Genomic DNA, 16,755 nt, shown 5'->3' with positions numbered 1-16,755 from the left:
CAGGCCAATGTCCATGATGAACATTGATGCAAAAATCTTCAATAAATACTGGCAAACCAAATGTAACAGCTCATCAAAAAGCTTATCTATCACAATCAACTAGGCTTCATCTGGGGATGCAAGGCCGGTTCAACATAAGCCAAATCTATAAACGTAATGCATCACATAAACAGAACCAAAGACAAAAACCACATGATTAATAGATGCAGAGAAGGCCTTCAACAAAATTCAACAGCCCGTTATGCTAAAAACTCTCAATAAACTAGGTATCAATGGAACGTATCTCTAAATAATAAAAGCTGTTTACCACAAACCCACAGCCAGTATCATACTGAGCAGGCAAAAACTGGAAGCATTCCCTTTGAAAACTGGCACTAGACAAGGATGCCCTCTCTCACCACTCCTATTCGATATAGTAATTAGGCAGGAAAAAGAAATAAAGGGTATTCAATTAGGAAAAGAGGAAATCAAATTGTCTCTATTTGCAGACAACATAATCGTATATTTAGAATACTCCAATGTCTCAGCCAAAAATCTCCTTAAGCTGATAAACATCTTCAGCAAAGTCTCAGGATACAAAATCAATGTGCAGAAATCACAAGCATTCCTATATGCCAATAACAGACAAACAGAGAGCCAAATCATGAGTGAACTCCCATTCACAATTGTTACAAAAAGAATAAAATACCTAGTAATACAACTAACAAAGGATATAAAAGACCTCTTCAAGGAAAACTACAAACGACCACTCAAGTAAATAAGAGAGGACACAAGCAGATGAAAAAACATCCCATGCTCATGGTTAGAAAGGATCAATATCGTGAAAATGGCCACACTGCCCAAAGTAATTTACAGATTCAATGCCATCCCCATCAAGCTACTGTAAATTACTGCCCAAGGTAATTTACAGATTCAATGCTATCCCCATCAAGCTACTACTGACTTTCTTCACAGAACTGGAAAAAAATCACTTTAAACTTCATATGGAACCAAAAGAGAGCCCGCATAACCAACACAATCCTAAGCAAAAAGAACAAAGCTGGAGGCATCATGCTACCTGACTTCAAACTATACTACAAGGCTATAGTAATCAAAACAGCATGGTACTGGTACCAAAACAGAGCTATAGACCCATGGAACAGAACAGAGGCCTCAGAAGTAATGCCACAAACCTACAACCAACTGATCTTTATCAAACTTGACAAAAACAAGCAATATAAATGGTGTTGGGAAAACTGGCTAATGATGGGCAGAAAGCTGAAACTAGACCCATTCCTTACACCTTATACAAAAATTAACTCCAGGGGGATTAAACATTTAAACATAGCCTAACACCATAAAAAGCCTAGAAGTAAACCTAGGCAATACCATTCAGGACATAGGCATAGGCAACAACTTCATGACTAAACCATCAAAAGCAATGGCAACAAAGGGCAAATTATATCTAATTAAACTTAGGAGTTTCTCCACAGCAAAAGAAATAATCATTAAAGTGAACCAGCAACCAACATAATGGGAAAAAATTTTGCAAGCTACCTATCTGACAAAGGGCTGATAACCAGAATCTACAAAGAACTAAAACAAATGTACAAGAAAAAAACAATCCCATCAAAAAGTGAACAAAACATATAGACACTTTTCAAAAGAAGACATTTATGAGGTCAACAAACATGAAAAAAATGCTCATTATCATTTATCATTAGAGAAAACAAATCAAAACCACATTGAGATACCATCTCACACCAGTTAGAATGGCGATCATTAAAAAATCTGGAGACAGATGCTGGAGAGGACGTGGAGAAATAGGAATGCTTTTACACTGTTGGTGGGAGTGTAAACTAGTTCAACAATTGTGGAAGACAGTGGGGTGATTCCTCAAGGATCTAGAAACAGAAATACCATTTGACCCAGCAATGTCATTACTGGGTACATACACAAAGGATTATAAATAGTTCTATTATAAAGACACATGCACACGTATGTTCAGTGTGGCACTGTTTACAATAGCAAAGACCTGGAACCAACCCAAATGCCTATCAATGATAGACTGGACAAGGAAAACATGGCACATATACACCATGGAATATTATGCAGCCATAAAAAACGACGAATTTGTGTCATTTGTAGGAACATGGATGAATCTGGAAACCATCATTCTCAGCAAACTGACATAAGAACAGAAAATCAAACACTGCATGTTCTCACTCATAGGTGGGTATTGAACAATGAGAACACATGGGCATAGGGAGGAGAACATCACACATTGGGGTAGGTTGAGGGGTGGGGAGCTAGGGGAGAAACAGCAGGGTTGGGGGAGGAAGGCTAGGGAGGAAAAACACTGAGAGAAATGCCTGATGTAGGCGACAAGGGGATGGAGACTGCAAACCACGGCATGTCAGTACCTATGCAACAACCCTGCGGGATGTGCACATGTACCCCAGAGCTTAAAGTACAATAAAAAATAATAATAATAAAAATAAATTACCTAGTCTCAGGTATTTCTTCATAGCAGTGTACAAATGAAATACATGGAAATTGTTCATGAAAATTTCCCCAACCTCACTAGACACATCAACATGCAAATTCAGGGAACAACTGCAAAATACTATAAGTCAACCATCCCTCCAACACATATTTATCAGATTCTCCAAGGTCAGTGGGAAAAAAAAAAGACAAAAACAAAAACGAAAAACCTTTAAAGGCAGCTAGAGAGAAGGGGCAGGTTACCTACAAAGATAAACTCATCAGGCTAACAGCAGATCTTTCAGCAGAAACCCTATAAGCCAGAAGAGATTGGGAGCTTATATTCAGTATCTGTAAAGAAAATAAATTCTGGGCCGGGTGTGGTAGCTCATGCCTGTAATCCCAGCACTTTGGGAGGCTGAGGCAGGTGGATCACCTGAGGTCGGGAGTTTGAAGCCAGCCTGACCAACATGGAGAAACCCCATCTCTCCTTAACATACAAAATTAGCTGGGCCTGGTGGCACATGCCTGTAATCCCAGCTACTCAGGAGGCTGAGATAGGAGAATCACTTGAACTCAGGAGGCGGAGGTTGTGGTGAGCCAAGACTGCACGTTGCACTCTAGCCTGGGTGACGAGAGGAGGGTAGGGGAGGGAAAGGGAGAGAAGAGAGAGGAGAGGGGAAAAAAAAGGAGGGGAGAAAGGAGAGGAAAGGAGGAGAGAAGAGAGGAAAGGAGGCGAGAGAAAGGGGAGGGGAAGGAGAGGAAAAAGGAAAAGAAATAAATTTCAACCAAGAATTTCATATCCAGCCAAACTAAGCTTCATAAGCAAAGGAGAAATAAAATCCTTTTGACACAAGCAAATGCTAAGGGAATTTGTTACCATCAGACCTGCCTTAAAAGAGGTCTCTAAGGGAGTGCTAAACATGAAAATGAAAAAACAATGCCTCCCACTATAAGAGCCCACTGACACTATAAAGCAACTATACAAACAAGTTGACGTAAGAATCAACTGGCTAACAACATGATGATATAATTAATGCATCACATTATCAATATTGCCCCCTGAATATAAATGGGCCAACATTCCACTTAAAAGGCAGAGTTGTGAACTGGATGAAGAAGCAAGACCCAGCAGGGCGCAGTGGCTCATGCCTGTAATCCCAGCACTTTGGGAGGCCGAGACAGGCGGATCAAGAGGTCAGGAGTTCAAGACCAGCTTGACCAACATGGTGAAACCCCGTCTCTACTAAAAATACAAAAAAAAATTAGTTGGGCATGGTGGTGCATGCCTGTAACCCCAACTACTCAGGAAGCTGAGGCAGCAGAATTGCCTGGACCTGGGAGGTGGAGGTTGCAGTGAGCCAATATTGTGCCACTGCACTCCAGCCTGGGCGAAAGTGAGACTTTATCTCAAAAAAAAAAAAAAAAGAAGCAAGAGTCACCTGTAGGCTGTCTTCAAAAGACGCATTTCACATGTAATGACAACCACAGACTTAAAGGGAACGAAAATTTATCAAGCAAATAGAAAAAAAAAAGCAGCGGTGGTTGCCATTATTTCAGACAAAACAGATTTTCAACCAACAATGATCAAAAAAGACAAAGAAGGCTATTACATATTGATAAAGGGTTCAATTCAACAAGAAGACTACTATCTTAAATGTACATGTACCCAACATTAGGGCACCTAGATTCATGACCTAAGTTCTCAGAGAATAATAATAATAGCAGGAGATTTCAATGCCCCACTGACAGTATTACACAGATCAAGATAGAAAATTAACAAAGATATTAAGGACCTAAGTTGATGCTTGATCAAATGGACCTAATAGACCCAACAACAAATGAATATATATTCTTCTCATCTGCACATAGTACATACTCCAAAATGGATCACACACTCAGCCATAAGGCAATTCTCAACAAATTCAAAGTGAAATCATACCAACTACACCCTCAGACCACAGTGCAATGAAAACAGAAATCTATAATAAGATCTCTCAAAAACATACAATTACAGGGAAATTAAGCAACCTGCTCATGAATCACTTTTGGGTAAACAATGAAATCAAGACAAATCAAAAAACTGTTTGAAACTAATAAAAACAAAGAAATAATATAAAAGAATCTCTTGGGCACAGCTACAGCAGTGGTAAGAGGAAAGTTTATAGCACTAAATGCATACAACAAGAAGTTAGAAAGATCTCAAGTGAACAACCTAACATCATACCTAGAGGAAGTCAAATTAAATTGCAAACCAACCCCAAAGTTAGCAAAAGAAAAGAAATAATCAAACTCAGAGCTGAACTGAACAACACTGACAGGCAAGGATACTCACCACCATACTAATGAGGAAGAGCTGAACTGAACAACATTGAGATGTGAAAACCCATACAAAAGATCAATGAAAAAAAGTTGGTTCTTAGAAAAAATAAAGTTAATAGACTGCTAGCTAGATGAATAAAGAAAAAAGAAGATCCAAATAGACACAATTAGCAATAACAAAGTTCACATTACCACCAACCCCACAGAAATACAAAAAAACCCTCAGAGACTATTACAGACACCTCTATGCACACTAACTGGAAAATACAGAAGAAATGAATAAACTTCTGGAAACATACAACCTCCCAAGATTGAACCCACAAGAAACTAAAATCCTGAATAGCCCAAGAATGAGTTCAGAAATGAAATCAGTAAGAAAAAAAATCTGCAAACCAAAATAAGCCCTAAACCAGGCAGACTTACAGATGAATTCTATCAGACAAAAAAGAGCTAATAAGAATTCTACTAAAATTATTCCCAAAATTGAGAAAGAGGAACTCCTTCCTAACTCATTCTATGAGGCCAGCATCGTTCTAATACCAAAACCTGGCAGAGACTCAATGTCCAAAGGCTCCTAGAATTGATAAACAACTTCAGCAAAGTTTCAGGACATAAAATCAATGGACAACAATCAGTAGCACTTCTATACACTAATAATGTTCAACCTGAGAACCAAATCAAGAATACAATCCAATTCACAATAGCTACGAATAGGAATAAATTTAACCAGAAAAGCTCAGGTCAATATCCCTGATGAACACAGATAATTAAAAACAAAAAACAAAACAAAAAAAAACCCTCAATAATACACTAGCAAACCGAATCAAGCAGCACATCAAAAAGTTAATTCACTATGATCAAGTAGGCTTTATTCCTAAGATGTAAGGTTGGTTCAACACATGCAAATCAATAAATGTGATCCACCACATAAACAGAACTAAAAACTACATGAGCATCTCAACAGATACAGAAAAGACTTTCAATAAAATTCAACATCACTTCATGTTAAAAACCCTCAACAAACTACGTATCAAGAGAACATACCTGAAAATAACAAGAACCATCTATGACACCCTCACAGCCAACATCATACTGAATGGGCAAAAGCTGAAACCATTCTCCTTGAAAACCAGAACAAGGCAAGGATTCCCACATCACCACTCCTATTCAATGCAGTAGTGGAAATCCTAGCTAGAGCAATCAGGTGAGAGAATAAAATAAAAGGCATCCAAATAGAAAGAGAGGAAGTCAAGCTGTCTCTGCAGACAATATTATTCTGTACCCAGAAAACCTTATAGTCTCTGTCCAAAGGCTCCTAGAACTGATAACTTCAGTTTCAGGATACAAAATCAATGTACAAAAATCAGTAGCACTTCTACACACCAATAACGTCCAACCTGAGAACCAAATAAAAAACATAATCCCATTCACATTAGCTATAAAAAAAAATCTAGGAATAAATTAACCCAGGGAGGTGAAAGACTGCTACAATAAGAATTACAAAACAATGCTGAAAGAAAGCAGAGATCACACAAACATAGAAAGAATCAATACTGTTAAAATTACTATACTGCCCAAAGCAATTCACAGATTCAATACCAAGCTACCGGCTACCAATTCCAAACTACCAATGCCAATTCCTGGAAAACTACCAATGTCATTTTTCACAGAATTCAAAAAAACTATTCTAAAATTCATATGGAACCAAAATAGAGCCCCAATAGCCAAAGCAATCCTAAGTGAAAAGAACAAAGCTGGAGGCAGAACACCACTCCACTTCAAACCATACGACAAGGCTACAGTAACCAAAATAGCATGGTACAAAAATCAGATACACAGAACAACGAAACTTGTTAGAGAACCCAGAAATAAAGCCACACACCTACAATCACCAGATCTTTAACAAGTCAACAATAACAAGCAATGGATAAAGGATTCCCTATTCAATAAATGGTGCTGGGATAACTAGCTGGCCACATGCAGAAGACTGAAACTGGACTATTTCCTTTCACCATACGTAAAAATCAACACAAAATGGATTTAAAAAGTAATTATAAAGCCTCAAACTATAAAAACCATAGAAGAAAACTTAGAAGACATCATTCTGGATATATGCCTTGGCAACAATTTCATAACAAAGGCCCCAAAAGCAATGGTAACAAAAACAAAAATAGACAAGTGGGACATAATCAAACTAAACATTTTCTGTACAGCAAAGGAAACAATTAACAAAGTAAGCAGACTACCCATGAAATAGGAAAAGATTATTCACCAACTATGCATCTGACAAAGGTCCAATATCTAGAATCTATAAGGAACTTAAATCAACAAGCAAAAAACAAGCAGCTCCAATTAAAAAATGGGCAAAGGACATGAACAGACACTTCTCAAACAAAGACACACACACAGCCAAAAAGCATATGAAAAAATGCTATATTAGTCTGTTCTCACACTTCTAATAAAGATATACTTGAAATTGGGTAATTTATAAAGCAAAGAGGTTTAACTGACTCACAGTTCAGCATAACTGGGGAGGCCTCAGGAAACTTTCAATCATGGTGGAAGGGGAAGCAAACACATCCTTCCTCATGTGGCAGCAGCAAGGAGAAGTGCCGAGCAAAAGGGGGAAAGGCACCTTATAAAACCATCAGATCTCATGAGAACTCATGCACTATCAGGAGAACAACATGAGGGTAACCACTCCTGTGACTAAATTACCTCCCACCAGGTCCCTCCCATGACATGTGGGGATTATAAGAACTACAATTTAAGATGAGATTTGGGTGGGGACAGATCTAAATCATGCAAATGCTTAACATGACTAATCACCAGACAAATGCAAATCAAAACCACAATGAGATACCATCTCACATCAGTCAGAAAAATCAAACAGCCCCATTTAAAACTGGGCAAAGCACATGAACACACATGTTTCAAAAGAATACATACACAAGCATATGAAAAAAAATACTCAACATCACTAATCATTAGAGAAATGCAAATCAAAACCACCCTGAGATCCCCTATCATACCAATCAGAATGGCTATTATTTAAAAGCCAAAAACAGATGCTGGCAAGGTTGTAGAGAAAAGGGAATGCTTATACACTACTGGTGGGAATGTAAATTAGTTCAGTCACTGTGGAAAGCAGATTGGAGATTTCTCAAAGAACTGAAAACAGAACTACCATTTGACCTAGTAATCCCATTATTGGGTATATACCCAAAGGAATATAAACTGCTCTACTAAAAGGACATAGGTACACATATGCTCACTACAGCCCTATTCACAATAGCAAAAACATGGAATCAACCTAGATGCCCATCAATGGTAGACTGGATAAAGAAAATGTGGTACATATACACCATGAATACTATGCAGACATAGGAAAAAACAAGATCATGTGCTTTGCAGGAACACAGATGCAGCTGGAGGCCATTATCCTAAGCAAACTAATGCAGTAATAGAAAACCAAATACAAAGTTCTCTGTTATAAATGGGAGCTAAAGATTGAGTACACACGGAAACACACATGGGAATAAGACACTGGGGCCCAACTCCATCAGAGTTTTACATATACTCACCTAGCCAAGTGTCCCCAGAGGAAGCTCCTATGACTCTAACATCTTCATTTATGCCTATGCTCCTTCCCTCACATAGATCATCAGATACACTCGGGTCTTCTTTACTTGATCACCGAGACCTTCTTTCAAGGCATACTGTCCGAGAGTCCCTTCAAGCCCAGCTGGCACAGGCTACTCCAGCAAGTCTATTGCGCTAAGAAATCTCTAAGACAGATGCAGGTGCCAGTCTCTGTATCCAAAGGTGCCCCCACATCTCCAGAGACAAACATCTCATTCCCTCCAGACTGAAATGGGAAACAAGGAAAGAAAAGGAAAGTGTATTCCCAGCATGTTTTCCCCTAGACTCGTTCAGTACATTCCAGAGACACCAAAATCTGTCCACACAGCAAACATTCAACCAGAGAAGAAGATGCCAAACTCCCCTTCCGGCAGCCACACCCACAAACTTCACAACCAACTCTTTCAACACTTACCTCAAAATTTTGTGAGAACAAATGAGGGATGGCCACCATTTCATTAACTATGTACATTCCAAAAAACAGTTCCCCCAGCCCATGCTAGCCTACTTTGTAAGAGAGCATGGGAAATGTAGGGGTGATGCTTAGAGCAGAGTTTTCCAGGTCTTAGCAATTTATGCAGTAAAGTAGCGGATGTCATAAACAGGCACAATCTTCAAACTCAAAAAATGGGGAATTTAGCTTCTTTTGATTACAAAGTTACCATCTAGTCAGAAATCCTGGGCAAACAGGAAAGATACTTTTCACATCATGCTATACTTATGATGTGAATTACATAATGTTATTAACTTCATTTTACACATAAGACAGAGTACTGAACTGTGGCTATTTAACCAAGGCTAAAACATAAAAATCACAAATAGGAATAAATCCTTCAATGCATCAACAAAACAGTGGTTGAATCCACTTACAAAATGAGGAAAAATTATTGGGTCATGTATCTCGTAAAGATACTAACCAAATGAGATCATGGATGGCAGGGCTTTGATAATGAGTATAAAGCAAAACAAAACAAGAAAACTAGATGGTAGATACCCCACATGTGCTTAGACCAAATGTTAAATTGTGTCTTCTCACACCACCACCTGTAAGTCTGGATGGGGAGAAGAGCAGAATATAAAAATACTTTTAAACTGCTAGGTTTCCCAGCATAAGCCTTGCAGCATCTTGGCACAGTACAGAGAACAGAAAACACATCTCCATTCCTCTCACTTTGTCAAAACTTTCTCCATTCTTTTAAATCCACAACTTACACAAAAAAAATTTCTATTGCTATTAAGACTTTATTAAGCTTTGAATAAATGACAGAACGAGAAATAAAAGCCACACTTTCTTGTAGCCAATTCTAGCTTTCTAAAACACAGTCATGTCAGAGACAGGTGCAAGAGTTTCTGCTTATCATAAAAAGACATAATTGCAATTGGTCAATCTCACTTTAAAGAAGTATATATATTTTTAAGCAAATTTGTTTCATCAGTCATTTGTTATTTTTAATCACAAAACCAAAGAAACTGCTGCTTTGATTAATTTCTAGGGGTAATCTAGACATATTCTAGACCCACATGCTCAGTCTGTGAAGTGTAACACAAAACTAAGTCCTGTCGTGTCCTCTACCACAACATACTGACTCATTATACTCCAAGAATATGATTTTACCTAAAAATGTTTTTATTAAAACATAAAAAGTGGCTGAGCATGGTGGCTCACACCTATAATCCCAGCACTTTGGGAGGCTGAGGCAGGAGGATTGCTTGAGCCCAGGAATTCAAGACAAGCCTGGGAAACATGGCAAGGCCTCATCTCTAAAAAAAAAATTTTTTTAATTAGCCAGGCATGGTGGTGCATGCCTGTGCTCACAGCTACTCAGGAGGCTGAGGCAGGAGGATCGCTTGAGCCCAGAGGTCAAGGCTTCAGTGAGCCATGTTTGTACCGCCACAGTCTAGCTTGGGTGACAGAAAAAGACCCTGTCTCAAAAAAAAAAAAAAAAGTTTTTACATGCTGATAGTGACAGTATTTAAGTGTAACAACCACATAACATATATTTAGATGTTTTCAACTACTGTTCATTTTGAAACCTGCTTTTAATAACTAATATTTTTAAGCTAGTCTAAAACCTATTTTGACTGTTTCCAATTTAAGAGGAAACATGGCTGCTGTCTCAACATGTAACTCTTCTTTGACCCCTCATATATTTCAAAGGTTAAATAATGAATTCCAGGGTTTTCAACCATGTTCACCATAAAAACAGAAGTTATCTCTTTAATAGTTCTGTAAACATGTATCACTCTGGTTTTCCTCAAAATAGTTTTATTCAGTAAAAAATAATATGGTACACAGTCTCTACTTACTAAAAGGCCAGGCTTTTTAGAGACACTCTACACCATGTGTCTGTTTAATATCCTATTACAAACATAAGATTACCTAAAATTAGAAAACACACCTTACAATGACATCCCAATCCCACCCAGGATTGTTTATGGTTAGCCATCAATCTCACTTTTCCCTGACCAAAGTGAATTAGGAGAGTGATAAGTATCTCAATGGAAAGGGAGTAATGTCCAATTAAAGACATTAAACATGAAACCAAAGAATGTGAAATCTCACTAGTGCCATCTACAGCACCAATGAAGAATACAGGTAAGGATTTTTAAAACAATATGTATGTATCCAACCCTTTGATTCCCTGTCCAAAACTATGTATCAAGACAGCTTTCTACCAAATCCTTCACAGAATATAAAATATATAATTAGTTAATACAAAAAAATCTTCAAAATCAAGAAAACCTGAAGCATAATGCTGATGTTAGCATATGGATCAAAAGAACGATTTTTCATAAGAGGTAATGAAATGAAAGCACACAGAATTTATTAAAACTAGACATAGTGAGATAATTGATCCAGTCAGGGCCAGGCATGGTGCCTCACACCTGTAATCCCAGCACTCTGGGAGGCCGAGGTGGGTAGATCACTTAAGGTCAGGAGTTTGAGACCAGCCTGGCCAACACAGCAAAACCCCATCTCTACTACAAGTACAAAAATTAGCCAGGTGTGGTGGCATCTGCCTGAAACCCCAGCTATTCAGGAGACTAAGGCAGGAGAATCAGTTGGGAGGCCGAGAATGTAGTGAGCCAAGATCATGCCACTGCACTCTGGCCTGGGCAACAAAGCAAAACTCTGCCTCAAAGAAAGAAAAAAAAAAAAAAAAAGATCAAGTCAGATGTAGCGCAAAAATTCAAGAATCTGAGTTCAAATGGATTACAAGGCCTCAGAGCAAACCTTACCTTACATTCAACCACACTCTGATCTGATTCGCAAGTTACGTAGATTTCATCTACTGCTCGGCGAAGATTATCAAAAAGAAATGCCCAGTATCGAGCTCTTAGATCAATTTTCCGAGGATGCCTTGTTTTAGTGGGACTTTTGTCAAAGTGTTTATCTCCGGCTGTAGATGATGTTATTTTACAGTCCACTGCAGTACTCTGGTGAAATAAAATAAAACATGAAGAGAAATAAATAAAAGGACTTCCAGGGACTGGATTTTCATATAAGTACATTTTTAACATAAATACTTAAAAATAAGACATTCTTATTTTCTGCTTATATCACATGTGAGTTCATCAAAACAAGTTTCTCACCTTAAAAGGAACAGATTTGTGAAGTCAACTTTTATTTCAGACATGTCTTAATAAAGATTGGGATGACTTTAACAGTGAAGAGAATGTCAGCAAAACTGGAGCACTCCAGTTATTCATAATTTACTAGAATGTATGCATGGCACATTTAAATATATTCACAAATAATAACTGCATATATTGTTTTCATCTAGAAATGCCATGTATTATAGCTATGTTATTTTATTTTCTTAAACTATTTTTCCTCTAAATGTAAAATTTAACATATAGATAAGAAATAACTTACTAGAGAAGAAAACAGAAAGAATAAAACCAAGCTCCAGCTACAGCCAGAGCAGACTCACCAAATAACATAACTTTAGTGTTCTCATGACCCATTATTTCTTCACTTCCTGAGGCAGACTTTGAAAGTAGAGAAAGTATAGTCTGTACTTTTACAGAACGCACCACAGGATCATTCCACCAAAACCCTGAGCATGCAATTTACTGATAGTAAGACCTAAATTAAAAACTCAAACCTAAACCTTCTCACTAAAAACACAAAGGAGCTGCTTATCACTATGTAGTTACTTAAACTAAAATAATAAAATAAAATAAATAATGAAATGAAATGCTAACCTACACTTAGACCAACAAACAATCTCACATCATTTGTCTGGGTTTTTCTTCTTTGTTCTTTTCTTTTTAATAGTAGAGCCCCAGAGTAGAGAAAATGCACACACACACACACACACACATACACACACACACACACACACACACACACACACACACACACTCCCTCTCTCTCTCTCTCTCTCTCTCAAGAGTTCCAGATGAAGCTGCTCATCCTCCCTCTCCCTCTCTAGTTCCCCATCCAGACTATTGTTGGCATATACAGCAAATAAAAAATAGCAAATCTAGGCCCATCAATGAAGATGGGAAAAGTCATCTCTTTGTCAACACTAAAGCGTTAAACTTTAAAGATATTTTCAACAGCCCACAAAACCTGTACCTCAATTGCTCTCCAAATTCTTTCCAGCACTAAATGGTAAATGATTTAATTAGCACGGAAAATTCCCTTCTTGGATTAACCAAATTCGAATTCCCTTTCAACTGGCATCTGTTCCAAAGCAAAGCTTTCTTCCGTTACTTTGCTGATAACTACGACAATAATAACAATATATACAGAACTATACAGCCAGCCCACCATATCCACGGGTTCAATCTCCATGGATTCAATCAACTACAAAACTATTCTAGAAATAAAAAGCATCATCTGTACTGAACATGTATAGACTTTTTTCCTGTCATTATTCCCTAAACAATATAGTTTAACAACTATTTATATAACATTTACATTGCAGTAGGTATTACAAGCAATCTAAAGATGATTTAAAGTCTATGGGAGGATATGCATAGGTTATATGCAAATACTACACCATTTTATATAAGGGACTTGAACATCCAAAGATTTTGATATCCATGGGAGATTCATATGGTTAGGCTTTCTGTCCCAACCCAAATCTCATCTTGAATTATAATCTCCATAATCCCCATGTGTAAAGGGAGAGACCAAGTGCTAACTGAATCATGGAGGCGGTTTTCCGCATCCTGTTCTCATGATAGTGAGTTCTCACAAGATCTGATGGATTTTTTAAGGTGCTCTTCCCTGCTTCGCTCAGCAGTTCTTCCTGCCACCTTGTGAAGAAGGTGGCAACCCTTGCCCTTGCTGTCTCCAGGCTGGAAAGAATCTGTGGGAGACCAGGGGCTGGTCCAGACCCCTAGCACAGAGCAACCACCTCGCAGAAAGGCGGCTGTACTGTTCACGCAGATCTCAGATCTCACTTCTCCTCATTGGGCAGGGCCACCTGACCTGGGACTCCAGCACAACCACCCTGCTCCCACCTAATCACTGCAAGCAGAGACAGCCCAGCATTTCTCCAAAGAGGAAATCCCAGAGTCAAGCCACAACCTCTCCGCCACTACAGTTGGAGTGGTACAGCCCCAACAGCTCTTGGACTGGGGGGTAAAAAAGGGCCTACCTGGCACCTCTAGCCCACCACAGCCACCATACAGAGAGGAGAGCAGCCCCTCTTCCCTACACCCCCACAACCTTCACTAGTCAGGGCCCACGGCTCATGAATGCAGAACAGTCACCCCAGTCATAGCTGAGCATACACACTGGTAGTGACATGGAGTTTCCCTGGGAAGAGGCTCCCAAAGGCATACGACAGCACCTCTGCCAGTGCCACAGTAACAGTGCTATCCTTGCTGCCCTTGGTCTGCGACAGAAACAAAGAGCCTGAGGGCTACACCCAAGCTTACCGTAGTACACCACAGCCACCATATGGAGAAGAGACCAACCTCTCCTCCCTGTGAGCCTTCAACTCCCTGCTCCCCAACAAGTGGAACCCCAAGGTCATACCAGCAGTGCAGCTGCCCCATCCCACTGGCTAAACACCCTCAGTAACAGTGGCTCCACATTTCTTGGAGGTGGAGCCCCCAGGAGCAACCAAAAGCCTCTCTGCCACTACCTCCGCCATGGAACAGTCCTTGCTACCCTCAGACTAACAAAGTACCTTATCCACACCTTCGACAAACCGCAGTCAACACAAGGAGAGAAGGCCACTCTGTCTCCCGTGGGTCCCACCCACCCCCCTGCTCATCAACAGACAGGGAACTCCTAGCCTGGGCCCACAGCACAGAACCATCATCCTGTGATGCCACTGCTAGTCTCTTCCTCTCCTGGTTCCAAGTTGGGGAGGAAACAGAAACCCTGAGATCATCCCAGAGCTGCAATGGGCAGCCTGGGAGTGTCAAGCCACAATCTAAAGCAGTGGGAGAGGAGCCCACACTTTGAGAGCATTGACAGGGAGCACAGTTACAACTGCGAGGAAATCACCCGACCAAGGAAGAACCTATCGACTGACCAATACACTTACGCACCACCTACTGGATCACATCACAAAGCTTCAACACCAAAAACACACTCCCATATTAGTCTGTTCTCACACTGCTACAAAGAAATACCCAAGACTGGATAACTTATAAAGGAAGGAGGTTTAATTGACTCACAGTTTCACATGGCTGGAGAGACCTCAGGAAACTTACAATCATGGCAAGGGCAAAGGAGAAACAGGAAACTTCTTCACAGAGTGGCAGGACAGAGTGAGTGCCAGCAGGGGAAACACCAGAAGCATATAAACCCATCAGGTCTCGTGAGACCCACTCACTATCACAAGAACAGCATGGGAGAAACCACCACCATGATCCAATCACCTCCTCCTGGTCCTGCCCTTGACATGTGGGAATTATGAGGATTACAATTCAAGGTGAGATTTGGGTGGAAACAAGGAACCAAACCACATAGTTAACAATACCCATCCCCGTGAAATCAAACAAAAGAAGTCAGCAACAAAGACCTTGCACAAAGCTTTGGTCCTGTGAAAACATCCAGAAAAGAAGTCTATTAACTGTACTCAAACTACACTACAGTTAAAGAAACACCCACACTCAGAGAAAAGAAAGAACCAATGTAAGAACTCAAGTAACTCAAATGGCCAAAGTGTCATATGTCTTCAAATGACATCAGTTCTCTAATAAGGGTTTTTAACCAGGCTGAGCTGGCTGAAATGACAGAAACAGAATTCAGAATATGAATGGAGCCTGTAATCCCAGCACTTTGGGAGGCCGAGGGTGGTGGGTCATCCAAGGTCAGGAGTTCAAGACCAGCCTGGCTAACACAGTGAAACCCCATCTCTACAAAAATACAAAAATTAGCTGGGCATGATGGTGGGTGCCTGTAATCCCAGCTATTTGGGAGGTTGAGGTGGGAGAATCACTTGAACCCAAGAGATGGAGGTTGCAGTGAGCAGAGATTGCGCCACTATATTCCAGCCTGGGTGAAAGAGCAAGACTCTGTCTCAAAAAAAAAAAATGTGTGTGTGTGTGTGTGTGTGTGTGTGTGTGTGTGTGTGTGTTGTCTGTATACATACATATATATATATATATATATATGGATAGGAACAAAGATCACTGAGATTCAGGAGAAGGACAAAACCCAATCCAAGGAAACTAAGAATCACTATAAAATACAGGAACTAAAAAATGAAATAGCCAGTATAAGAAAGAACCTAACAGATATGACAGGGCTAAAAAACACACTATAATAATTTCACAATGTAATCACAAGTATTAACAGAATAGACCAAGCTGAGGAAAGAATCTCAGAACTTGAAGACTCAGTTTCTGAAATAAGACCAACAATAACAAAAAAAAAAAAAAAAGGAATGAACAAACCTCTAAGAAATACGGGATTATGTAAAGAGGTCAAATCTATTAATCACCAGCATCCCTGAAAAGGATGGGAAGAAAACAAACAACTTGAAAAAATACTTCAGAATAGTATCCATGAAAACTTTCCCAACCTTGATAGAGAGGCCAACAGTCAAATTCAGGAAATACAGAGAACCTCTGCAAGATTCTACACAAGAAGATCATCCCCCCAAGACATATAATCATCAGATTTTCCAAGGTTGAAATGAAAGAAAAAATGTTAAAGGCAGCTTTAACAGAGAGAAAGGGCAGGTCACCTACAAAGGGAACCTCATAAAGCTAACAGCAGACTTCTCAACTACAAGCCAGAAGAGAATGAAGACCTATCTTCAACACTTTTAAAGAAAAAAAAAATCTTCAACCAAGAATTTCATATCCAGTCAAACTAAGCTTCCTAAGCAAAGGAGAAATAAGATCCTT

The 16,755-nt window shown here is 39.3% G+C and overlaps 1 protein-coding gene across 3 annotated transcripts in view; it reads right to left on the bottom strand.

Annotated features, from left to right (window-relative positions):
• Nucleotides 1–16,755, bottom strand: part of SCAPER (S-phase cyclin A associated protein in the ER) — a 537,506-nt gene that overhangs the window by 465,444 nt on the left and 55,307 nt on the right. For all 3 annotated transcript variants that reach the window (XM_032267297.1, XM_032267296.1, XM_032267298.1), the window contains one exon: nt 11,668–11,865. In XM_032267297.1, the coding sequence (XP_032123188.1) occupies nt 11,668–11,865 (198 nt within the window). The remainder of the gene's footprint in view (nt 1–11,667; nt 11,866–16,755) is intronic.

The sequence above is a fragment of the Sapajus apella genome, unplaced genomic scaffold, assembly GCF_009761245.1.
Source record: "Sapajus apella isolate SASKATOON/1434 unplaced genomic scaffold, GSC_monkey_1.0 scaffold168, whole genome shotgun sequence".
In the NCBI taxonomy this organism is placed as follows: domain Eukaryota; kingdom Metazoa; phylum Chordata; class Mammalia; order Primates; family Cebidae; genus Sapajus; species Sapajus apella.
The sequence above is the reverse complement of the archived record's forward strand: the minus strand, read 5'-3'. Positions and strand labels throughout refer to the sequence as shown.